General features: G+C 37.2%; 2 protein-coding genes across 6 annotated transcripts in view; one reads left to right on the top strand and one right to left on the bottom strand.

The window, feature by feature from the left end:
* Positions 1 to 447: 447 nt before the first annotated feature.
* Positions 448 to 2,451, top strand: COA6 (cytochrome c oxidase assembly factor 6). 2 transcript variants are annotated; one of them, XM_082305994.1, is made up of 3 exons: positions 448 to 501; positions 642 to 798; positions 2,075 to 2,451. In XM_082305994.1, exons 2-3 carry the CDS (start codon positions 655 to 657, stop codon positions 2,168 to 2,170), a joined length of 240 nt encoding a protein of 79 aa, XP_082162120.1. In that variant the 5' UTR covers positions 448 to 501; positions 642 to 654; the 3' UTR covers positions 2,171 to 2,451. The 2 variants fall into 2 exon arrangements, with proteins under 2 accessions (XP_082162120.1, XP_082162121.1); XM_082305995.1 differs by lacking the exon at positions 448 to 501 and having other exon boundaries at positions 533 to 798.
* Positions 2,452 to 3,191: 740 nt separating this feature from the next.
* TARBP1 (tRNA guanosine 2 -O-methyltransferase TARBP1) overlaps positions 3,192 to 26,687 on the bottom strand; it is a gene marked incomplete at its 5' end in the record, with an annotated part of 39,359 nt that continues 15,863 nt past the window's right edge. For all 4 annotated transcript variants that reach the window (XM_082307258.1, XM_082307261.1, XM_082307259.1 and 1 more), the window contains 18 exons: positions 3,192 to 3,569; positions 4,873 to 5,009; positions 6,183 to 6,307; positions 7,296 to 7,487; positions 7,736 to 7,907; positions 9,286 to 9,367; positions 10,496 to 10,692; positions 11,591 to 11,677; positions 13,554 to 13,703; positions 14,246 to 14,356; positions 15,764 to 15,884; positions 16,999 to 17,070; positions 17,218 to 17,417; positions 20,665 to 20,853; positions 20,938 to 21,193; positions 21,888 to 22,081; positions 23,725 to 23,886; positions 25,902 to 25,999. In XM_082307258.1, coding sequence (XP_082163384.1) covers positions 3,404 to 3,569; positions 4,873 to 5,009; positions 6,183 to 6,307; positions 7,296 to 7,487; positions 7,736 to 7,907; positions 9,286 to 9,367; positions 10,496 to 10,692; positions 11,591 to 11,677; positions 13,554 to 13,703; positions 14,246 to 14,356; positions 15,764 to 15,884; positions 16,999 to 17,070; positions 17,218 to 17,417; positions 20,665 to 20,853; positions 20,938 to 21,193; positions 21,888 to 22,081; positions 23,725 to 23,886; positions 25,902 to 25,999 — 2,711 coding nt within the window. In that variant the 3' untranslated portion in view covers positions 3,192 to 3,403. The remainder of the gene's footprint in view (positions 3,570 to 4,872; positions 5,010 to 6,182; positions 6,308 to 7,295; positions 7,488 to 7,735; positions 7,908 to 9,285; positions 9,368 to 10,495; positions 10,693 to 11,590; positions 11,678 to 13,553; positions 13,704 to 14,245; positions 14,357 to 15,763; positions 15,885 to 16,998; positions 17,071 to 17,217; positions 17,418 to 20,664; positions 20,854 to 20,937; positions 21,194 to 21,887; positions 22,082 to 23,724; positions 23,887 to 25,901; positions 26,000 to 26,687) is intronic.

Genomic DNA, 26,687 nt, shown 5'->3' with positions numbered 1-26,687 from the left:
CCACCCGGCCAGGCCCCAGCCTTCGGGTACCACCACCCTTACTACCGCTCCATTTTACACTGGGGTAAACCACTTCTTCTTCCTCGTTTTTACTGTCAGCTTGACTCAGCGACAGAGCCCCCCATGAGCCACCTTTCCAGGGCGGCTTTATAAGGCACGCACCGCTGCGTACACGCCAGCGAAACCAAGGGGCTCTGGGGCTTTACATTGGCCTTTCGCAAGGCCACGCTCTCCCTTCCCCGCCTGGGAGGCCGCAGCGGGGAGAGGCGCCCCGGCCGGGCCTGCGGAGGGCACGGCCGGGGACGGGAGGGCCGGGGGCCGCGGCGGGCCGGCAGCGGCAGCTCCGTCCCCATGGCGACGGCGGCCCCGCGCGCGGGGGCGGGACAAGCGGCCCGCCCGCCAATCGCACCCAGGGTCGGCGGGGCTGCGCCTGCGCACTAGGGAACGCGCCGCGCCGCTTCCGGGGCCGTGACCTTCGCCGCGCGAGGCCGTGCCGGGCGGGTGAGTGCGGTGCGGTGCGGGCCCGGGGCCTCCCCCCCCCTCCCTCCCCCCCCCGCTGCCTTGGGACCGCGGGCGGGGCGGCGCCGGGCCCCGCTGTGGAAGCGGGGAGGCGCGGCGGCACAACGGCCGTTTGTGCGCAGGTCGGTGGCGAAGATGTCGGCGCCGACGATGGAGGAGAGGAAGGCCTGCTGGGGCGCCCGGGACGAGTTCTGGCAGTGCATGGACAGGCACGGGGACGACGCCTCCAAGTGCGAGAAGCTGCGGCTGTCCTTCGAGTCGCGGTGTCCGCAGCAGTGGGTGAGCCGCCGCCGCCGCCCCTCCGCGGGGGCCCTCCCGCCGGCGCTCGGCCTCCCGGAGCTGCTGCTCCGCGGACAGGGCGTTGCTTTGCCCGTCCGTTACGGCATCCCCGAGCCGCTGCGCTTACCTTGCTGGCGGTGGCAGCTCCGGCCTCTCGGGTTGCAGAACGTGTGCGGGCCGAGGCTTTCTCCCCGATAACCCCGCGCCCTTGCCGAACGTAACTGGGTTTGCCCGCCGTCGGCCTGGCTGGGAAATGACAGCTCCTGGGCGGGCCGCTGGCTGGCCCGGGCCCTAGGGACAGCAGCATAAAGTATATAGCATAAAGGGAACAGAAAATACGATCTCAAACTTTCAGATAAATACGCAACTATACAAGTATACAGGCTTATTGTTTAAGATAATTTAAAAAAAAGTTCTGAAAGATACTTGGAAGCTTTTAGAAGGGCACAGAAACGACTGGTATTAAAGCAGAAAGGCCAGTACGGAAGGGAGGTGACACACAGGGCTTGCAGTTGCATGGCGTCTTAAGACTGGCACCTCATACCTTCGTGGGCACAAAAGTACCCTTTTTCACGCAGTATAATTCCACAGTAAACCGTCTGCTTACATGTAACTCATCCATGTTGTGCTTTTTAGTTTCCTGAGATAAAGCTACAATTCTTAACTTTTTTAATAGGCGTTGCCTTTTAGTAATGGTAGCGTCTGGGGGGCTGAGCGGTTCCTGTTGGAGCTAGTAGACTGAAGTCAGTTAAAAAACCAGGTACATTCACAGCTGCTGTACTGACTTATGCTTTGAACACTGCAGTTCTGCCATATGTCATCTCTAATGACGGTAGTTTCATCTGCCAGTGCTTTGCACCATGCACATCAGTGGCTGTAGGCAATGAATTCAGAGGTCGCGTAGTCTGTGACACCATAGAAAAGCTGCTGGATTTATCTTTGTGTTACCAATAATCTCTGTTCATAGCAGTGAAAATAACAAAGTGATAGACTACTTCTATTAGATGTCCGCAGAAGTAATGGGAGTGATTGTGACAGGAAACTGGAGTTCACTTCCAAAATGATAAACACATCCACAAAACAGAAAAAACAAACACACCCCAACCCACCTCTAGTCTTCTACTTCAACAGAGTGAGAAACTCCTAACTAGCGTATTCAGTTAAAATCCTCCTTAAGTTCAGTGATCAAAGACTGTTTATTCCTTAGTCCTGTGATGCACAAAGCCCCTTCCTCTGCTAGTTTCTTCCAATCAAGATCTTTTCTCTTTTTAAACAGGTTAAACACTTTGATAAAAGAAGAGACTTCTTAAAATATAAAAGAAAACTTGAAACAGAAGGGTATCATCCTCCAGAAGCTGCTGGAAAGTCTTAGGTACCCTGCTTTCAAAAGAAATCTAGTGAGCGTAACTATGGAAGGAAGAAGCATGAGGAAGCAACAGAAGCTGCTTGAGCTCAAGAACCGGTAACCTGCCTTGCTGCCTGAAGTGCAGGCTGCCTTTCTTCTTGCAAGGTGTCCTGTGTCTGCTGAAAAAAAGATGGTTATGGACAGCTTTGTCATGAGTACAAGGCAAAGAAATATGGTGCAGGGCTATTCACAAATGTAAGGTTTTGAATGTGTAATTAGTCAAATTGTTTCACAGGAATAAATGATTATTTAAGTGTAATGTACATATTCTAAAGAAAACAATAAAATTGTTTTTCAATAAGTGAAACAGTTTTTCCTTAAAAAAAAAGCCATTCCAACTTCCCCTCCTTGTCGTAAGGAGGTGGTGGTATAATGTAATTTGTATTTGTCATTTACCAAGTATTTCTAAGTATTTTAAAATACAGTTTAAGTCAGACATCAGTTTATAAAACAGCAGGCATTAGAAGATTTAATGCCTCCTGTGCATATGATACGTATATTTTGAATATACTCATTTTTTATAAGCAGTAGGAATTTTTACATTAGCAGTAACAGTTTTCAGTCAGTACCTCTGTTAGAAGTACAGCAGTTAGTTACTTATCACGATTCTCACATTATGGCCTTTTGTGTAATTTAGTGGTTTTGATTACCTTACTGATGCAACTCCATTAAAGATACAGACTGTTTACAGCAGGATTAGTAACCTTGACCAGGGAAGGCATTTAAACAAGGGGCAGCACAGGCCATTTTTAATAATGTAAGTGAATTTACCTTGCAAAAATTATATAACCTAGTACATGTAGGTGCTGGAGGCATTAAATAGTTTACTTTGGCTACAGTAAGTTTCGATTGTCGTTATAGGAAGGCACCACTTCAAATTCAAGCATGGTCATCACAAAGTAACTGCAGTAAAAATCCTGTCTTTTAGTTAGGATTGTTCATGGTACTGTGCTGATGTTCTAATAGTAGAAAAATCACACACACCCCGTACAATATAAATAATATTTATTTCCAATGCAACAGTTTTATTTAAGGAAGTATTAAGGCATTTAAAAATCAGTCTGAACTACAGAGAACAAAACATGCAAAACTTAAGAATGCTCATTCACCCTGAGTTTGTATCTCATCTATTCAGAATTTCATGTTGTAGCACCGTAGTAAGTCACCCAGCTGTACTATAAGGCACAAAACTCCTGGCAGTTATTTTTGTTGTTTTTGCTTGATTACTTGTTGCCTTGTGTACTCCCAGATCAGCAGAGCTCCACTTACGTGAACATTGAGTGATCGAATAATACCCTGCTGAGGAATTTCCACACAGACATCCAGGTGGTGAATCAGGTTTGCTGGGATTCCTTCATGTTCATTTCTAGTAGAGAAGAAACGGCAACTTACAGCTGGGAAAAGATAGGTGTTCCAGAAAGCAGAAGATGCAAAAGTCACAACAGCATCAAAACGCCATTTGACAAATGGTGCATCTGCCCTCGATATTAACTGGTGAGGACAAGAAATGATTTTTTTTTTTTTTTTTTTTAAAAAAAAGCAGTAATACATTACAGATACAAAGAAAACATGGGAGATGTTTGATGTAGGAAAACTGGTAGAGCACGTCATCTTTAATTCACTGGTCCAGCAATAGCTGAACACCCAACAGAAGGACTCCCTCTCTGCCTTTATTTTGAAGCTCTCCTTATATAGCGAAATAAACAGCTACAGCGGAAATGACCAGGGCATGAGGCTGCGGGCACGGCAGGGAAGCTCAGCTGCCCGCTTCACATTCAGTGAGGTCTTGGGATGAGGGAATGTCAAGACTGATGGAAGCCTTGAACTGGCAATGTTTCGCCTCTTCAGAATGAGCACACCAGAAGATACCAAAGGTTATCAGTAATTAAAACTATGTTTTTAATTAGAAGATAACAAAGTGATGATGAGGACTACATTCTGAAGGCAAGCTACATATAAAAAGGTTTGAAAAACAGGTATTTCTGCCCACTTGCCCTAAAAGGACAGAGACAGGCCCTTCCTCCTGGTCTCACTCAGTGGCCCTGCAATTACAGTAGCTTTCCAATTTCTAGGCGCTTTCCTCTAGATTTCTTGAAGTAGCCTCCTCTTTGTCACATCTGAGGCGTGCCTGATGATAGGAACTGCTTAGTACTTTTCTCTGAAGCCGTCCCAGCCGCTGCTTGTACTGCAAAAGCTCGCTACATCGTCCTGTCCCTCATCCTTTATTTTTCAAGCATCTCCCAGCTATGCATGCTGCCACTCCGCTCCAGCCCTCCTCACCGAGCTAAGCAGGGCAAACAGGCAGCCCTCCTCCTTGCTGAGCTCACCGCAGCCTACACGTACAGGGTCCCATACTACTGAAGTGAACAGAGGAGATCTCTATCACACCCGGAAAACTGCAATCCATGCTGTTGCTACCTCCCACCCATAAAAAAAGGGAGTTGTAGCGTATGGATAGGTTATTAGGTATGAGCAGAAGGATCGTTCAGGAGTAGGTATCAATGCCTCCCACTCCTTATCACACAAAGCCAAGCTCTGCTGTTTCCATAATCACTTCCCATTCTAAATCCACCTTCACCAGTGTCACTTGGTTTTCATGTGACCAAACTCTGACTAGTAGAAGGGATGGACTGCAAGAGGTAGATATACAAAAAAGCGTGTGTCCTTACCCCAGCAATAACAGTGACTTCTCTGGGAAGCAATATTCTGTAAGATCAAAACTTTTAGCTGTCTGCTCCACACCAATGATAGTGTAGCCTTCCGTTTTTTTCTGCTGTAAATAATCAACAAGCTGAGCTGGTTTCACCTGTCCATCAAAAGTAGAGAGAAATAGACAAATATTTAAATACCGCCATTTGCAAATTTCGGAAGTTACTGTAAAAATCAATTTAGTTGGACAGTTTTAAAGATTAATTTTATCCCCAAAGACTCTGTCCATATACAGAGCTTACCATTTTAAAAGCTCTTCAGCAATGGCGCAAAAGGTTAAGTAACGCCAAAAAACGTACTCCACGAATACAATGAACAAAGGCTTTCCTGTGCTTCTGACAGCTACAAACCTTAGATGTGAATGTAAAAGAATTGCTCTTGAATAGGGACAAGGTGCATAGTTGTTATTTGACCTGGAATCCCTTCCCAAAACAATACAACAGGCCAGTACTGAAGTAGAGTTGCCTTACATGCCTGCATTACAATTTGTGATAGCTTGCAGTGAAGAATTTCTTAGTTGTCTTCATCCCGCTCTTCTAAACTGCTTATTTGTATTAAATGCCAATTTCTTCATGCAACAGAAACTCTATGATCAGTACAATTCTGTACAGAGATTAGGCACGGCACATGTCCACCCGCATTCTGTTCTAGGCAAAACATACTACAGCTATCTTGTTCTGCAGAAAAAAACCTTAATAGGCTGAAAATAAACACTGTGGAAAAAAATGAAGAATTTGCACTGAATTTTTCAGATTACTTAAAGCTGATCTTGAAAAACAGATTCTTGTAAAATACCACAAACATATTTTCTACCAAATACTAAACATATAGGTTGAAACCCTCATTTTTATAAGCTAGGTAATAGGTTCTAAAAGCTTGGCACAAGTTAGCTTCAAGCAAGCTCAAACATTGTCCCCATGAAGTTACCAAAAGCAATGGACGAAGCAAGAGAAATGCAGTGTTGTTCAGCTCTTATAAATAAACATTAAATTCCAACACACCACTATAAAACACAGAGTAAGATGTAGCAATGACAGCTCACATAATCAGTTTATCACAGCAATAAAAGTATTTTGTAAATTCTTTTTTATGAGGTTGACCCAAAGTTTATTCCAAAATACTCAAGATGAAGTCTCAGAGATAACAGCAGAAGCTTCTGTTAAATAAAAAGTCCATTTTGCAAGAGAAAAGAAGTAAGACTCTGAACTATGCATCTGATAAACTGAAGATGTACAGTACACCTTCTAGCCATTAAAATGTTTCCATTCACCTCAACGAGGGGGAGCCACTGCTCTGCAGAAACACTAAGATGCTGAAACTGCTTATCCTGTATATAGTGCAGACTGCCGACAACTAGTGCAGATGCCCCAAATATTTCACTTGTACGACATAAACCTGCAAACAGAAGAATTAAAGTCATTTTTGTGTAGAAAATAAACACCAAACCAGAATATTTTAGCAAGTGAAAAAGGACAAAGAATCTAAAAGAGAAATGGTTACTTTAGTCTTCTATTTTTAATCAGTTTCAGGGGCTTCTTACATCTGTTCCAAGTCACACCTTGTTCCATGTCATTTACCAGAAAAAAAATAATGTTTTGTAACTTAGCAGAAAGATAAAAATTAGAAAAGCACTATGTCTGACAATGTGCTTCTACAATACTAATTACACAAAGTAATGGGCCAGTGTAAAAGCCTGGGCAGGGATGGATGGACACACACACGTGCTTAAGCTCTAAATCCAGTCCCTGTTAAATGAAAGGCTTGAGAAAATGACACATTACAGCATTACAATGCAGACAGCACCAGCTTGTGGGCTTATTTTTTGTTAACAGTCTCACTGCAGATATTTAAACTGCTGACAGCAGCAAGCACAATGCAATAAAGTATTTGCAGAATTTATTATATCACAGCTTGCACAATATTGTATCAGGAACTGACACTTTCCTGTCCAACAGTCATAAACTAGTCATAAACTAGTAGGTCTACAAGATCTGGCTTAGTTGTTACAGAAAAAAAAAAAAATGTAAAAGTGAATTATTTCCTTTAATTGTATACACAGTTGAAAAACTCAACTGTAACAAAGAATATAAAAAACAGGAAGGAACTGAGCATGACTTACAGCAAAGTTCTATTTAATTAATGCATGCTATGTGTAAGTTGTGTTTTTTTTTTTTTCCCCTTAAAATGTAACTATAGAATACCGCTTCTTCTGAAGCAGGTAGTATTTCCTTTGGTTACCATTTTTTTGCAGGATAATGATCTATTTCTCCGAACAGTACTTAAATAATTTTCTAATTATCAACATATGATGAAATTCATTCTTATTATCCAGGCAAACTCTAAGGTCTAAAATAAAAGTTTAAAAATGTGCAATCAACCTTACCTCCTAAATTGGTAGGTTTATCAATAAGCGAAGCCACCACAATCAGTCTGCTGTTTGATTTACCGAGTTTAGCAGCACGATCCTGAAATACCATTTCCAGGTCTAAACTAGGAGTACTGTTCTTCCAGGGTATAATCTTTTTCTGAACATCAGTCCATTCTGTCTGGCTATCTGTTTCAACTGAATTTGAACCTGTAAAAACAAGTATTAGTCATACAGCGATGCAAACCATAGTGAAACTACTGCTTCAGTAAAGAAGATTATCTAAATGGCAATACTGTATACACCATTAGTCATCTACTATTATTTTATGGCACATAGCCTGCTCGCATAGATACAAGGCTACTTCAGCAGGATAACGTAAAGATCAGATTGAATACAGGTGTATACAGCTACTACATACAAATAATTGTATTTAACATAGATTAGCTATACTTTACCCATGTCTTGCTGAGACCAGTCACTTGGTTTCAGATCAAGAAGTTCCGCTCGAGAATGATACCACTGATATGTTGGTGGCAAAGGAACGTCAGTGAATCTGTCAAATTTAGCGAGTGAGATCCACTCGTCTTCAGCAAGTTCCGAAAGGCGGGGAAGAGTGTAAAATATTGTCTGCAATGTAACAAATGCAGTGTTATTAGAAGAGCACCACTAAAGCAAATGAAACAGATAATAAATTAACCTCTGGTAATTTTATCGCACACATCTTTTATCTAGTATTCTATGATTTTAACACTTGTTTTTCTTGGCACTTGATGCTTATCTCTCAATATTCATCACCTACATACAGTGCTATCCCAAACTTCCATAAATCTAGTCTCTTTCTCTCTCTTGATTAGACCTTTTTTCAGGATCTGCATTGACTATTGTTCTGAAATTCTAGAATACCAAAGAATTACTGCTACGCTTCTCAGCACAGAGGTCTTGTGAAAATGTTTCACGTGTAACACTAAAGAGTTTTCAGATGCCCTTATGATCTTCTGGTAAAGAATACAAATTGATTTGATGTCAAAAGGAATATAGTCCAAAGCATTAAAATCTAGTGGTAAAATCCAACTCGGCACTACCAATACAGCTAACTGCAATCTATCAAGGAGGAACAAACCCACACCCCAAGGGAAAGGCTGCACAAGATGAAGAGTTTAAAACCCAGACATTTTGTTTATCCCAACACACCCTCAAGATGAAGGTGCAGATGCACCCTGAATACATTTAAATACTTAACAAGTATTAGCCTTGCTTTTTATTTTTTTCTTTCTTGTTCAGGATTTTCACTTCCACATTTTGCTACGTCATATCTAGCATATTTAAGTGTTCACAAAAATATTTCACAGAACATCAGTTAAAAAAAGAAAAAAAATCCTTCTCTGAAAGATGGCACTGTTTGTGCCAGAACACATGTACCCCTTTTCACATTCATGTTTATCTTTTATTTTCAGCTTAGTTCCTCTAATCTCTTATTTTTATCTGCACCCTTACCTTTGCCTGCCTTCCCTCAGCATTTATTCAGCTCTCAGTTATTTAAGCTATGGCAAAAAGGAGAGCTGAAAAAGATGCTCTAGGAGTTATGTATCTGTATCCCATTCACATTAAACAACAATTTAGTTAAGCAACCTCAAGTCACTTCTAAGAACAGGAGATGTCTCAAAAATCCTAACAAACGACATGTGATTAAGTAGATGCTCTTCAGTTATTAGAAGTCACTTTTCCAGCCACAAATATAAAACCTGATTAACTCCCACACAGATGGGTACATTCATCACATATACCTCTTCTTAATTGACCTAGGTTTTTAACACAGTATTAATTAGAGAATTAAGCTGCAGTCTTAGTCTAAAATCCATCACAATTTAGGTGAAGTAATTTCTCAGAGTTTTAAATTAATAATAGTTGATCATTATTCATCCTACATTAGAACATACAAAGAAAGTTAAAAATATAGTTGTAAAACTATGCAAATACAATGCATCAGCAATAGCCTCAGACTTGCCTCTAGACTGTAATCCTCAAGTGGATGAAATGTTGCAAAGAAGAAATGATCTTGGATTCGCTGCCAGTTCCTTCTAGCATTCCTGCAATTGCAGAAAGTAAAGCAAGATGCACAAAAAAAGGCAACGTACTGGATTTTTTTTTTTTTCAAATTGTCAAATTGGAATAAGGCAACCTGATTGTATCTACTATATACTGCATGGGAAAGAAAATACTTTCATAATTAAGTCAGAATCCATTTAAAAAACCCCCCAAAAAACCAAAACAGCGTGCAGGAAATAACTTTTATTTATGTTTCAAGAAAGGCCCGTAACACGTCTCCAAATTCTCTTATCGAAAGAAGCAAGTTTCACAAGAAAGGGTATCCCACCTAGGCCTCTGAAGGAAACTGAATACTGGCCTATGGTTCAGTGACAACTTTTAGCTGTCAAAGAAAAAAAAAAAAAAAAAAAAAAAGGCAAACTCCTCCTATGCTGCTTTTTTCCACCCCATGTCTTGACATAGGTGATTTAACAGTGACTCTGATCAGAGAAATGAATACTAATGTTCTCAAAAAAAAAAAAAAAAAGCCTGTCAGCAGCAGTCCCAAGTTTATGTTGGCTGACAACACTGTCAGAAATTCTAAATAATTTTAAATAACTCGTAAAAACAGGGCTAATAAAAGGATACAAACACACAGATAGTACAAAATTTAACTGAATTGTTGTATTTCCAAATCAGTAAGCAGAAAAGCATTCCTGTAAAGCTCATTTAATCATCACCCAAAATTAATTTCCCTATCCATTTTTCTCCCACAGAAGTTTTTTCAAATATTAACACTAAAAACATTTCAGATTTTATATTTGAGAATTTACTGGTACCAGGAAGTTTGGAAGAATGATTTGTATTGCTTCAAAACCCATCAGGCAAGAAAATTAAGCACTCCTGACTGTCTTTTTTTATCCCACCCCTAAACTATGAGCACTGTTCAAACACGCCTTGAGTTTTTTCTGTTGTCCTGTCAGACTGTAATGCTACACTCAATTATCACTTCATTTTCTTTGCTGATAATTACATTTCAATTTCCAAGTCTTGGTTTCTTTTTAAACAGAATACCCCCCCTGCCCACAAAAACCCAGAGACATTATCAAGGGTTATTTTAGAACATTAGACTTGCTGCAAATGGCTCAGAAGAACGATATTAAGCTCTAAGTCAGAAAAATGTTACTAACCCTGTGCCATGCATGTTTTCCACTTGCTGAAGGCTAGATTCAATAACCGGTGTCAGAGCTTCAAATTCTTCCACATGCAACATCCTGCACATAGCCCAGACTTTTTTAAGGGCAACTAACGCGTAAAGTCGAACGCTGAAATTATGGTTGAAACACCACTGTAGAATAACTATGAGGGCTTTCTTCAAAGCTGGCTTCTAAAAAAAACAAAGATAAAGAAGTTTCTTTCATTTATGTTAAGTCTTAACATACCATTTAGAAGTAGAAAAGCAAGAGTGGCCCAAGAAACAGTGGCTTCCGCAAAAAACAACCTTTAAGAAAGTCCAAAGTTCTAACAGTACATAATGTGCAAATACAGGCTTCAGAACATGGTCCTGATTTCCTTTCCTCCTTCTCACTAGGGCACAGACCTACGGCCCCACTTGTTTTTTGCAAATGTATTAATTTGCTTTAAAAATTATATTTCTGCATACGAGGTAACCTCTATTAACTTCTGATTTTCTAGCACTTAGAAAGCTGATCCTGCAAATGTATGCAAACAGTAAGAAAATAACCGAAATGCCGGGATTGCTACAGATGTGAAGTAGTTGACCTAATGTAACATCTGACTGTTTTTAATCCTCTATTTTAAAGTTCAATAAAAAATGGAGAATTCCAAATAAAGAATTCTAAATGTAATATGGACTAGCTATTGCCGAAGAACTCCATATTTGAGTGCTGTTATTCTATAGAAAGATCACCTTCTTCCAGGTTATCTCTGCCCAATTTCAGATTAAACAGAGCAGATTAAACAAGAGCAGCAAGAAAAACAAACCCAGGTGCATCAACATGCTTAGTCAAAACTGGAGTAGCTATTCTAGAAAAACTCACAGGTAATAAGGCCCTACGTATCCAGAACATCTGCCATTTACCTAATTTTCCTAAGTCCAATATGCTACAGAGGTGACAGGAAGAGTTAGTGTTTTTCATATCAAAGGATACCTTAGTAGGAAGTAGGTATTAAAAAGGTTTTGAAAGTAGACTGCAAAAGTGCTTTTTATTCCAGAAATCCATACACAGTGCAACGGAACAAAGAATGAACTCTTTTAGTCTAACCTTCTCTGAGGTATTTTGAAGAACGATGTCAAAGTGCGAGAACACTGATAAAAATGTGCAGATGCTTGTTTTAAGCTTTTCTTCATCCTAAAGCAAAAGAGAATGTAACACAAAATATGCATCTATAGAACGTTTTTATACCCTGTAAGTTTTCACAGCATGTTCTGCAGATGCAGTATCAACTCTATTAAAAAAAAAATGTTTCCACAGCAAAGTTCACTAAAATATAAAGAGCGTATCATTAAGATTTCATTTTTCTAACACATTATTTGCTTTTTACTAATACATCAATCAGAATGAAGTATACAGCAGTGTAAATGAGCTAAAATTCAACCCAAATTCACTGTTTCCACCCCCTCCAAAAAAACTTAAACCCAATAAAAACCTTGGGGATTCTTTTCAGGGCTTGCACTTTTCCATGTCATCATGAATGTGGGTATCAGATGCAGAACGAATAGCCTAGCATCAGCCCCACCCATGTTCCGTACTGGAAGAAATGAGTTTCCACACTTCTATTCACCACTTCTCTTTACAGGTATAGTTCCTGTTCATCCATTTTGCCACAGCATTGCACTGGGTGCTCAAGTTCAGCTTATTTTTCAGTATGATCCTGACAATCCTTTTCAGATTCACTGTTTTCCAAGATAGCCTCTGAAAATAAAATCTGTATTCCTTTTTCATAAATCTACATGTTTTCTGCTTGCTCTGTTTGTTTGAATGGGCCCACTGTGATTCAGTACATTTGTTACCAGCATGAGATTGCTTTGACCCAATAGATCATCTACGAAGATGATAGCAATTCCAACTGCCTGAGCTCTTGGAAGGAACCCTGAAATGGGAAAAAGTTACATCCCTTACAGCACTTTTCATCAGTTCAGACAGGCATGACAAGCCATCTTTATGCACTTAAAAAAAAAAAAAAAAGTACAAATTGTAAACTGAAAGAGAAATTTTTTTTCCCCATGCAAAAAAAAACAAACACAAAAACCAAAACCAAAACCAGCACACATTACTAGCAAGCAAAGCTGTCTCACAGCATTATTAAAAACCTGCCTGGTTTTAGGCAAAAAGTGTATATATACAGTTTTCCAATTTTTCTATTTAATTTTAATTCTTGTCCTACTGTTTGGCTTTTAAAAAAACTACAGTAGCAACTAGGCTATTTGATAAGCAAGAAAACATCTACATTTAACTATTACAAGTGGTGAGCTTCAGCAGAGGCACCACTGCAAGTCATGTCTTCTTATACACTGGAGGAGATGCAAGTACATACATTTTCTACTCATCCCAAACGTACAATGCTAACAAATTCAAGGATATCCATACAGACAATTGCCCCAGGTCAGCTCTTAAGGGTAATTACTTAAAGAGGAACTCAAGACATAAAAACGAAATGCTAGTAAGTCAGTTCTCCTCAGTCAACCTTTTCAGGACTTTTGGGTACCATAATTCAAACGCTGCCTCCCGTTTTGGAACCGCACTGCAGAACTCCACTGCGAGAGAAGTCCATATTAAAAGCTGCAAAGTGAATACGTGTTACGCAAGTCACGTTCCCACTGACAAGGTGTAGAAGACAAAAGCTGGGTGTGGAAACCACAAGCGACTTTGCAGCATCTTCCCAAACTCAGAATCTAGGACATCCCCTTGTTCCTGATGGCTCTTATACTGGTGACCGCAGAGAGTACACCGACTCACGATGCCAGCTCTACTCTGACCCGAGTAGTACATCATAAAAGAAAATCTCCAACTGGAAGAATCCACTTGTCTTCAGCCACTTCTATATCACGAATTTCTAAATGTCTCGGAGTGGAGTCCAGACTCACTTCCAAGTTAATTTAATCTGCTTAACAACCCACTGCTTCTAAAGGAAAATTGGAATACATAGAAAATAACACATGGGAAGACAAACTATACCCTCTTTGTTCAAATTACTCTTCACGTGAATGCCAAAGTTCTTACTTACATAGCAAAAGCAATCCCAGAATTTATTAAGGAATTGGGGGTATTTATGTAGACTCAAGATAACAATCCATTCTATGAAGTATTTCACAGACGCCTGATTGTTACCAAATCCAGCCTGGAAAACTTTGTCAAGGGTTCCACATAAAAAATTCTGAGAAAACAAAATCAGATAATCATTTAGTATATTGTTAGAGTTATTTCCATGAATAAAAAAAATTCTAAATAAAAGAACATTCTCAGCTTTATCATAATATTATAAATATTTTAATACTCAAATGAAAACATTTTAGAACCATCTAATTTCTGTATTATACTTTTCAAATATTTTATTATGAAGAAGCATTAGATGAAACTAAAATTTATCAATTTTCTGAGTGTTCATAAAGTAGCAACATTTTTACTGAATGAAAAGCTTTACATCAGATAGTCAGTACAGAGTTTTAGCTAGCTTTAACAGGAACAATCTAGCCTCCTATAATTCACAAATCCGAGAACCAGTTTTCAGTGACCTCTACAAATACATCGTAAATCTGTGATTTCAGACTGAAAGAATGAAACTACACAAAACTGCTATGTCAGCCAGAGATTACATGCCTTTTATACCCTGCTGTGATTTAACATATGCAGTTTGCATGACACAAGTTATTTTTCAAAGTATTTATTTATTTTAGAATTCATAGTGAAGAGCAATACCTGGTCAAGCTTCGGAAGAAGAACTAAGAGTGTCTGCCATACCCGGTTTTTAATTCTATGCTGTAAAGAGTTTGCATAATAGCGTGTTCTAGATCTGGATACCAGTTCATCCTAAAAGCAAATTAAAAGGTTTATTACCTGTTCTTTCTTTAAAATTGAATACATGGAAATATACTTTACTGTACTGAGAAAGCAGCATCTACTGCACAGCTAGTATCAGTATTAAATAGAAACTTAGGAAAAATATATTAATTTCATTTATTTAGAATTACATTTTGAAGCTCGTCTATGGGAAGTTCGGAAAGTTGAAAAATATACAATTCCACTCAGTATTTTTACTTAAGAGCACAAAAATGTTAGATATTACAACTCCTCAAAGAGCTGGAAGTTGAAGAATTTACAGCACTGATTGTATATGGACAATTAAAATAGTACTATATAAAATGGAGATGAAGACTCAAACTGTCATTTAGTTATATAAGAACTACAGATCCTAAGTGAAGAGATGAGTATATAAATGAAAACATTTCTACTTTAGTGTCTATATTTAAAAAATTGATTTAGTCATGCTACCAATTAGATCAGCTTGTAACTACAGCTCTAGTTTTGAGACAGAAATTGATATTCTGCAATAAGATGTTTTACATGAAAGAAAATAGATGAGATAAATGGAACATTAAAAAGATTTGAAATTCATGTTCTCGTATAGCTTAGAATCTTTCCCTACATACTCTGTTTTGGCCTTCAAAATACATGACGCCCAACTATTTCCTTAACTTTTTAAAAAGAAAATTATTTGGTGAGCCAAGTCCTATATTAATATTAAAATGCAAATACACATTATTTTTACATGTTTATGCTTCATATTTAAACAAGTAAGGAAATCACTTCTAAAGCTCATTGTTCCCACTTGATCAATCTTACAACGCAAATATTAACCATTTTTCTCCAGTAGTTAATTGACAGGAATGAAGGACCACCCATTTCTTGCTCTTCAGACAAAAGCAGAATTCTACAGTACCAGAACGCAAGGGTGTTCTAATAGCAGCTGTAGTAATTTACCACTGATTTTACACTAGTGCCAATGCATAAGCAGCTATGATATAAATGAAAATCAGACCCCAGCCTTCTCCATTAATCCTATTTATAAAGGTCTTTTAAGGAGACAACAGCACTCTCAATTCAAAAGGTAGTCTGCAATTGTTAAAGTCAAATGTGGTGCTTCAAAATGCAGTCTAGAGGAAGATTCCTAATGAAACAATGGTTACAATTTGGATAATATCCTGTGAAGTCAGAAAATCCACGAAAGAGAGAAATAAACCCGAAAGACAATTTTTATTATTTTGGTTTGGCTGAATTCACTCCTGTCTTATAACAACAACAACAACAACAAAAGTTTATTATTGGGCAAATCTGGACAGGCTATACAAACAACTGTGAATACATCCTGTCTAAATACTTCACATTTTAATAATGGTATATAAATATAAAGTTAGTACAAAGAGAAATGAAGTTTACTTTATCAAGCAGTTTGATGAAAATGTCTTCCATAAACGTCTTATGCAAGATATTTGATCCATCCAACAAGCACAGAAATTTAGTAGCACAAACCCGAACGTAGTGATCATCTCGATTTGTACTGTAAAATATTAATTAAAAAAAAAAAAAATCAAACTCTACTTGTTCAGACATAAATATAATTCCTAAATCATAAAAAAAAGCACCAAACATCACCTTGAACAAGTTGTCTGCAGTGAGACAATATGTAAATACCCAGAACCAAAATTTTAAGGTCTGTTCATCCTGGCTGATGAAGAAAACTAGTGAGTTCCAGATAACCTGCCCCTGTTTCTATCTACAGGTCTTTAATAGCATTTAAGTGTTTAAAATAATTTTCTGCAGAAATAGCTGTACCATAAAAACTTTTTGAAAAACTGTAATCTTAAAACAACTAATTTATGCTTACAGGTTTGGTCAAATATTCTAGTCCAAAATAACACTTGATTCCTACTAGTTACTCAGGGACATCTGGAGTAATTAATGCCAAGAGAACAATTAATGACATTACAGGTAACAAAGCATCAGACAGCTGCTGACTGTCACAACCAGACGTTTGAAAACCAAGACACTCTTGGGAGAAAATACAGGAGTACTGAACTAGAAGTGGTAGTAGATTTTTAGAAACGTGGGTTTTAGCAACTACTAACACTTCCCAAAGCATTATGTTAGGCTGCTTCTCTGACTTTCTTCCACTGAGTAAAGGTGGGAGTGGAGCTACAAAAAAAGCTTAATAATTCAGTAGCCAATGTCCCTGTTTCAAAACCTGGAGGCAGAACCTATTGCCAGGATGCAAGCTAGAAAGGCCTACAACCAATGTTAAAAAGCCAAGCTCCAAATCTGGCTGCATTAAAGCCTGAGTTTCTTAACTGTCTTGTCTACAATGATGAGGTATATATCAGCACTCAGTAAAACATCTGCATCCTAAAAAGCATTACTTTTACGAGGTGAAACAATGAGGAAGTCATTATTTCAGGTTAACAAGTGGGATGTATTTTCCTGAAAATACTTAACATTTTTCTATATTTTGAATTATGAACATGTGATGTATTCCCCTTTTGCCAATATTTAAGAAGGTTATGAATATACTCATAAGAAGCTGACTTAAAAAATAGCATCTTTCCTATTGTAGCATCAATCGTAATGAAGATACAATTCAGACCAAATATTGTAAGATGTATCCTCAAAATCATTACCTTTCCGTAACAACATTCGCTGCACATTTTTCTCCAAGATTTTCTATGAAGGCATGCACATCCTGAATAAGTCTTCACAGATGAAAGACAAAGCAGCAAAATTAGCAGAACAGCATACAAAAATTATTTCAATAATTATCTGAAAGCTTAAAAAAACCAAAGCGCATAAAATTATGATAAATATAATCACAAAGGTGTGGGTTTTTTTTTTTTAAATACCTTTGATCTCTCCTAAATACAGTTCCAAAGACACAAGCCTCAGTGATAAGTTCACAATAATTTCCAGCATTTAAGAAAGCATTTGTCAAGGTACTTCTCTCATCAACAGTGGGAAATATCCAAGATCGACAACAATGACTAAGGACTACATTGAAGACTCCAGTCTTTGTAGTGGACATATCTATGAGCTTGAAAATTATCTGAAAAGAAGAAGAAATAAAAGATTCAGAATCTAGTTTTCAAAAGTACTAGAATTGTTAGAATAATACTGCAGTGATATCTATTTTAGCAGGTCTGATCTCTTTCTGCATCCTAGATGTGCTCAGGTTAATGCTGTCTTCAATCCATATGCAATTCCCTGATTCTAAGGGCAGGTGAATGGGCAACAATTGGCCCAGTACAGGTTTACGTTAGCAAAAGACAGAACTGATCTTTGCTTAAACAGATATAACACCAGATGCTTTACATGAACCTCCTCGTAACTGGAACAAAGGCACCTGGGCTTACTTCAGTGAGTACAACCTGGTGTTTTTAATCAATCCTTAGCAATTTAGAAAAAAAATTAAACATTAAACAAAATTTCTTCCATAGGTAGCCATATCACTAATTCTCTTCTTTAATAAGGATTACATTCATGTTGAAGTTAAAGTTCATATTTGAGTTAAGGTGGAAATATGTCTTTGTACCATTTACTTTTTTTTTTTTTTTTTTTTTTTTGAGGAGGGCATATTTAAGATATATGAAACACCTATCTAGAACTTCTCCAAAAAGGAGAAAAATAAAACAAAACAAGAAAAATGGCCCCAAAATTTTCCTTTCCTACTCCCTTCATTAGGCTAAGTGCAAGAGTAAATGTCAGTTACAAAGTAAATTTTTTCTAAGAAATTGCAAGCATTTGGGAGAGGAGATTCAGAATGAACAGGTAGGGTTTTTATAAATTCCCTTTTAGACAACATCAATTAGAGCTGTCCATAAGAATGGTTTTCCAGAAGCTGTGACAACTCTTACAAGACAAAGCTGCTTCTCTTCCCCATTCTGAAATGATACTTTTGACAACGTGACAATTCTTTGACACTAACTCTGTTTTTACAGAGAAAGTTGTTCTGAATTGCTAAGGATTAAAGCACCAAGAAGCTCATGAAGAGCCTAAACTGAAATACTGGAATGCACTCTGAAGAAACACTCGGGGGGGGGGGGGGGGGGGGGGGAACAGGGACGAACCCAAAAAACACCCTAGGAACATTTGGTCTTTTTACAAAGGTAACTTTCCTAATAATTCCACGATTGAACTATTGTGTTTCACCCGAGGAGAAGCAGCATGACATTTACTACACATTTCTCAAAATCCTGGAACACTTTTCAATGTTTCATTAATATAGTAAAAGTCCAGCACACACAAAATAAATTTAAGAAATTTAAGTTCTAGCACAATTAACCTTTGAATAAGCCGCAAAGAAAAAGGAAAAAAGCAGCAGAAGAAATGAAACCTAAAACCACAGTGCTCTGGGTACCCCTGTGGAAGCCCTTCTGGATTTTACCATAGCAATATTCGCTCAAAAATACCCCTTTGTTCCACCCCTTATAATTATTATTAAAAAAACAGAGTGCACTGTGGTAGACAAAATTAAAATTTTGCTTCTGTGAAAAATCAGTATCAGGCAGTTCCATTTTTTTCTTTCTCATTAGCTAAAACTATATAGCCATTGCACAAGGGGTCAATGGCAATAGAGACTGCCAAGGAGTGGGATAAGAATATACGTAAGTAGACACTTGCTTGGGAACTTTATCTTCATTTTCTTATGAAGGGGCAGAAGGTGGCTCGACCAGATGCCCTTTGTTGAGTATAGGAGACCTTCATTACCTCCTTGATGCCTGCTGTCATGGTATCTCCCACTGCAGACAATGGGATAGCTGTCACATAGACTCAAGACTCTCAACATCGGCAAAACACACCTTACATTATGCTTGAAATACTAACGCTGACGTTAAGACAGTAATTCTAAGAATTTAAACAAATTTTAAGATCAAACAAAAATAAAAAACTAACTACAGCTCATCAGCTACTGCAACACCGAGCATACAATTATCCATTACAGATATTCATTAAAAGAAAAAGCTAACAGATTCCTAGAACTGAAGAGATATTTCACCATCTTTGCATACGCATCTTATTTTGGCTTGGGTCCACATGAAGACTACAAATGCAAAGTGTTATCTACTGTTTAAAATAGATGACAGTAACATTCATTTGAAGCAAGTTTTCAAAAAGAACAAAGAGAAAATAAATTGAACTATATTTTAAGAGAGTTAAGACTAACATGGAGATATCACAGCAATTTTAAATTGGTAGGAAGTGTCCACTTTTCCATATTTTATTAAAAAAAAATTTTGGAGTGTCTGGGCTGAAAATAAAGCTGAGACATTTGCCGTTATTTACAGTTATGAGTGTGACACCAGGACAGAGCTACTTATGGCGACTTTAAAGCAAAACTGCAACCCTTCCTAGTATGATTCCTGTGCTATGTGCAAAGCTGAGCACTGCATAAGTCTAAGCATACATATATACTGATAACTAGTTTATAATGTATTACTGCTCTGGTAAAACTCTTGCACTTACTGTAGACTGTTCTGCACAAACATTTAATTGATGCTGAGAGGCTAAAAAAGGCAAAAAAACTAAGAAAGATTATTTAGAAAAGAAATAGTAAACAACTTTCCAGTGTATAAAGCCAAGATGAACCAACATCCCAGTACTGAATGCAGTTTTAGTGACTCACAATGAAAAAAGAACACCATGACATACGCAAGAACTTTTGGAGTACAGGACGCTGCATTCATCTTACAAAAAGTAAAAATTATTTTTTTCTCTTCTCAACTGTGTAGGCAGCATTACCATGCAGTATTAAATTGAACTCTAACGTGACTATGATTTTTATGTTTTCTACACCTGAGCACTCAGAAGAAAAAAAAAAAAAAGCCTTTAAAAGAAGCAGTTAGCTTATTCAATAGCATCTATTAAAGTTTTGAACGCTTCTAACTTTTCATTTAAGAAAATATTTTCATAAAGACTAAGCTATTAGGAAAAAGGCATAATTTTTCCAGAATATTAATAGTTTGTGACAGTTCAGGTGGCAAATCCCGAACAAAATATTCAAGAGAAAGTGCATAATGTAAAAATAAAATAAAGACCAAAAAACGTGGAAGACACTGAACAGTCTGAAAATCAAAGCAATAGTACTTCTCATTTTCTGTGCTACAAGAACAGACAATGTATTTGTTTATCCTCAATCTAATTCTGAGATCTTTTGTCTTAACACTCTCAAACTAGCAACTTTTTGGAAATGAAAAATTCGTAACAATAGCTGAAGGGAAAATGAAAAGTAAAATACATTTTTAGATCCAGATAAAATTTATGTTCCCTTCTCAAAAAAGAATTCTTAAACTGACCTCTTTTATTTTGGCATATGCTTGACTCTTTGCACTTGCAGCAACAGCTAGAACCTCTGTATCAAAGATGAACTGAACAAAAGCTTTTAGATTGGACCAAAATATTAGCTGTGTGTTGCTCAAAGAGGATATTATTTTCCAAGCCAAATCAAATGCTTCTATGCAGAGAGACTCTGCTGAGTCCAGAAGCTGAAAATAAAGAGAAGAAAGAGTTACATTGGACAAAAAACACCCCCAAAGCTATTAATATCGTGCAGTTGTTTTATCTTTTACCTTGGGAACAAGGACTTTCATGCAGTCGAACACAGGTAATACTTGGTCTGAAGGAAGAATAGTTAGGGCTTCTAATGCAGACTCTAGAATTTTTCTTGACCTTTCAACTGTAGATAATGACATTTCTGAAGTTTCTTCATACTCTTGAGCCAGTGTTGGAAATGAATGTAAAATGAAACGAAGGCAAATCCACTGGTCACGAACATAGCGTGCAACAATTCTCCCCCATCCTTGAGACGTTGTTTCTTCACATAAGCTGTAAGGAGAATATTATTCTTAAATATATATTGCATTAATTTATCTTGCACATTCCTACTCCACCAGGAACAGCTTAACTGTACAAACTCACTATGCCTCTTTAAGACGCTAAAATTTACACAGGTTCAAGAGGAGACTGGACAAGTTCATGGAAGAGAAATCTACAAATAAAGTTTTTTAAACACAGAAAAATCAGTTCTGGGCTCAGGCAGTCTCATTAGGCATAAAAATCTGGGAGAGTATTCAATGGAAACATCACTATATGCTGGCCATCCTATTTTGTTAACCAAGTATTCGGTTTTTGGCCCTCAGGCTTGCTCTGGGCTTCCCTTCCCCAACAGTAAATAACTTCCATTTAAACTGGCTTGCATACATGCTATGGCTTTCTGCAGTGTATATATGTTGAAGCTGACATAAGGATAAGCAATGTTCAAAGCTAGCTCTGGCTTCATAGCACTAGAGGACTGAGCAAAAGAACCTCTGGTCTGATCAATTATGGCTGCTTTAATGTTCAAAACCTGAATGTTAAGACAAAAGAGCAACTGAATGAATAGTTTGTGTTCGTAATTCTTCATCGTCATCTTGGCAAAAAGTTATCACAGAGAAGAACAGGAAAAGCCAGCACCTTAATCACTGCTCTATGCTAATCAAATTTATTCTGAAGAATTACTGAAGCTATAGCACAGACGTACCTACTTTTTTCTTCAATATAAGATGGCTTCTTTAATACTTCATTGAATTGAGAAAAGGAAATAAACCTCTTCAGAGCATCCACAGAAGGCAGAGATTCAAGGTGTGCTTCAGGTTTCTGATCCATTATCTCACAAACTGCTGTAAGCGAAGCCATGCTAGCTACTTTTTTAATTTGTTCTTTAAGCTTCGGCTCCTAATTAAAACCAAATCATACATGAACAAACATGCACCGATTTCTTTTAATATAATACAAATAACCTACTGATACATTTGATAATCCTCCTATTTGTATCACCTCAGACATCATAAGGTAGCAACTCTGCATCCTTCTACTTCCTTATTTTCTTACCCTATGCATAACACAGCTTTGCTTGGCTGGGTCAGTGCAATCAATCCCAAGTTACAAGCACTGAAAAGAGCATAAATCTTGCAAATCAAGTCACTTAATTAAGTGCAGGCACCTGGCTCAACTATGATGGAACACTTTATCTTGCCAGGTAGCAGTTTATATATATTGCTGGCCAGCAATTAGAAAAAAGATGTGGGTCCATGCAGTCAGAAACCCAGTGCAACAAGGCAGTTGAAATTCGGAATACCAAATGCTAACTGCTCCAAGAGGCTAAAAGGTCACAACACCTACAATGATTATTTCATGTAATAAACACATATAGTTAAAGAAGCACGAAATAAAAAGTATCAATAAAAAAGTCAATAAGCATATAGTTCTGTAATAGTACTAAAAGCTCAGTATTATTTAAATATCTTCAAGTTACTTTCAGCAGTCTAGAGCACAGAAAAGATTTTTCTCATCTGTAATTACTCAGTGTTTTCTTTTTTCTTCTTAAACTGAAGATGTACTATATGTGCAACTGAAGAAATCATCATGACAATATAATTCCACTGAATTCAAGAGAAGGTGGTAGAGGTTCCCAGTGAACGCTAAGTTTGAACCATAAAATATTTACTTTGAAACTACTGGAATAAGTACGTAATTCACATAACCAAAGGAAAAAAAAAAAGTAAGTCTTGCTCTTTGTTTCCTTAGAAAAGTAAACCTGGCAAATCAAATACTTATAGTCTTTTTTCATGTGTTATTAACTGTTCTCGACCAATAATTCAACCCAGAAAATACCAAAGTTTATACTGCCCCAAAAAATCTTAATTTAAATCTCCTCCTTTTATAGAAGGTATTGAAGTTTTTTTACCTTTTGAAAATATATCTATTGCAGATATACTATCCTAATACATACAACTATGTGACAATGAACATAACTATATGAAAAAGTCAAAGCAGTGCTGAGTTCTGCAATTTCTTTTTCTCTGTATGTTCCAGCTTGGAAATTCAACAGATCATTAATACAAAAGGCATTTTCATCTAACAGTAACTTCCTTGGTAAGATTGGTTCATATTTGAGGAAAAAGCTTTTGAGTACATACAGTCCATTATTACAACTGAAGTTTTACTTTAGCTATATAGACTTCTGAAATATGTAATATAAGAAAACAAAAGTATTAAAAATCTTAGCTGCAAATACTTTACATTAACATTATGCTGTCAACTAAAGACACATACGTGTTAGGGAATATATACACAAACATATTCATAAAAACTTATTATTTTATTATCATATATATTCATATTAATATGTATAATAAAATGTATTTAAATATAAATAAAATATTTATAAATTAAGTTGTATTTATAGTATGCTTATATAATTATTTATATTCTAATCTAAATAGTATATAAACATTAAAAATAAAATATTTATTTTAATTAATATTTACTGGTTTGTTTTATATTTGTATTTACTGTTGTAAATAATGTTAAATTACCTCTTCACAATTTCTCTCCTGAAGATTGCGAATAGATGCATTTGTCAAGGACAAAATGAAATTCTTGATAGACGGTCCTTTCTTCCAGCCGACTTGCAAGCACAAATTCACTATCTCTGGAATTAAAGCTAAGTACAGATCACAACGATCCAGATCGCCAATCTAAAAATGAGGAAACAAAGGTAAATTGAAGCATTAAGAGGAGGACGTTTAAACTGAAAAGAAAGACAACTTTGAACTGAAAAGAAAGTAACAATGACAGCAGAAGGAAAACACCAACAGTCATTGCAGTTCAACAACCTTTTCTTTAATTTACAGGTTCTTTTAGTTTTAGGGCTCTGGAGTATGCCTTAGAAGAGACAGTGTGAAATTCTGAAAGAAACCTCCATTTCTTTTATTTAGTAAGTTTACTTAACTTCCCTTTCTGGGCCCAAAGGAATGCCATGTAAAAACACCTGAGCTGGCCTGAGTATCTGAAGCGGTGCTCAAAGCCAACTCCGTTACTGGAACATGGCACAGCACCACACCCTGTACGCACTCGGTGATGCACCTTGCACTTCTTCCCCAGCTACATTTTATCTCGTGGCTGTATCTTACTTCTCATATGGCTTTTTATTCTCCTCTTGTATTTGCAACTTTGCTCCACATATCATAAAAAACCACCCCCATTATAAGGCCACGGACTCAAGGAACAGCATGAAGAAAGAACTTTTTCTTCTTTAGTTTTGAGAGAAAATACACCTTTCAACTTCCATTTACCTTCAGAAGCCGTTCTCCTGATTCAACCCTAACTTTTGCTTTAATGCAGGACCACTTTTCACATCGATCTTCCATTGTACTCATGCTTTGGGGACTGTCCACTATCAGATTTATTTTCTTTCCTTGCATTTGCCCTTCAATTTGTACTTTCCATACTGTTTCTGAGAAAAGAGCCCAAAGCCCCATGCTCCTCTCCAAGTTTCCACCCTTGCAGAAACGCATGCTTTTGTTTCCCCTCCGACTTACAGACTTTTTTCACTCTCCCAAACACAAGAAGCAAATCTGACTTTTGTTCATTATCATTTCTGCACACTTGTCCATATAACTTTCTCCAAGAAACCTAAACTGGTTTTCTTTTCTAAACTCACTCTTCACTAAATAATTCTAAAAATGCCACTTTACATTTTGTCCATCTCCTCATTACAGTTGCCTCTTCCTTTCCAATCCTTCTAGTCTTCTCGCTTCTTCCCAATAGTCTATCCAAATACAGCCCACTAAATTAACAATCTTGAAACTGATGTCTTCTCTTTAAATCTCTATTTTAGTTTTCTGCCTTTTACAATACAAAATTAAAGCTGACAATTAAAAGAACTGTGAAGATCTTACAACTTTTCCTGTTCTCTTACTCCATATCCTTCTCCTGAAACTCCTAATCTATTTTCTACCTCGCTTTCAAAGTTCCTACTTTGCATTTCATTGAGCTTTTGAGTTTTGAGAATTGGCCTCCGTTTTAACTTCCACAAATCCCCCTTTCTCAAATCTGTTTTCTTCCAGAAATATCATTCTCCTCATAAACATTACATTCTAATTCCTCTTTCTCCATCTGGAAACATCTGTAAATGTTTTGCTTTACATGTCTTGTGTCTTTCTATTTACATATGACTTGAAAGCTCTTTAGAGTTGGAAACATGTACCTCCTCACTCTCTAAAAAGCAGTGCATTTCTTTCATACATTCAACAGAGTATTTTTAAAGAAGTCACACTCCTCTACCACTAAATCATTTTGCTTCAAAAGTCACAGGTTTCTTTGGGGTATAAACACTGGCCACAGCAAAGAGCAAACAGTGGAACATAGTCAATAAAGATATTAACCAGGCTGAGTGCTAAAAGTCTCCAAACATCTTATATCCACAACTGTACTAGTAGATAGCATACAGTATATGATATGATACTCATGATTTCTTCTGCTCTGAGAAGAAACAAGGAGTATGGACTACAGACACTAAACACTACTTGTCAAGACACCTTTTTTTGCTGTCTTCTTATTGTGCACATTCAAAAAGTTAACAGAAGTGTTTCTATTAAGATTGACTTTCTAAGTGTTCAAAGATCTGATATGAAAACTAGGAACACTTGTAAATCAAATTAACAAGGAAACCCAAATCCACACCGAAGTATGTCTCATAATAATTACTTACAGTGCTTAACTCATTTGTAGTAAGCCGCCGGAGAACAAATTCAAGAATGCTCTCCATAGGTGTCATTAGAGATTTCCAGATAAAAAACAATACCCCATCTGTGTGAAGAGGAAAAAAAAAAAAAAAATGACGTACAGAAATACATTTTCCTTAAGAAATTTATTATATCATGCAGATTTAATTGTTACAGAGTGAAAGTTATATAGTAATAAGTATTCAAATACCTAAGAATACCTTAAAACAGCTCTGTACTCTTTAGCAGTGTAAGTCATAGGGCTGAAAGAATCACACCAGATGATATTCTTTCCTGAGATCTACCATGACTTAGTGAACCAAAACCCACACAAAACCAGAAGACCAAAGCATAATTTTCCAACTTTTAATGCACACTTTCGTCCTATTCCCAACCCTCTGCACGAAAAGCTTATTAATGAACTTACTTTTTAATAAAGAACAAGAATTTCCATATCCAGCAATTATTTTATGTGATAAAAATGCAGTTATCCATTTCTAACATGTACAGAAGTGAAAGCTGTTTTTTGGTGGGTTTTTTTGTTTTGTTTTGTTTTTTTCTGTTTAGAAATAATTCAGCTTTGTATATAGAATAATCTTACAAGATTTCAGTCCAGTAGCTTCCTGGCTTAACATTGTAAACGAAAATGCAAGGTTATAACAAGAAATGCAATACTTTCAGAAAAGGCTAGGCTACAAAGTATACCGCATGTGCATAGCATTTCACAAACGAAAGGACACAAGTTTATTACACAAGGGAAGTAGGTCAGTCTG

Source organism: Platalea leucorodia, assembly GCF_965183815.1.
Source record: "Platalea leucorodia genome assembly, chromosome: 3".
In the NCBI taxonomy this organism is placed as follows: domain Eukaryota; kingdom Metazoa; phylum Chordata; class Aves; order Pelecaniformes; family Threskiornithidae; genus Platalea; species Platalea leucorodia.
This window is presented reverse-complemented; position numbering and strand designations above follow the sequence as displayed.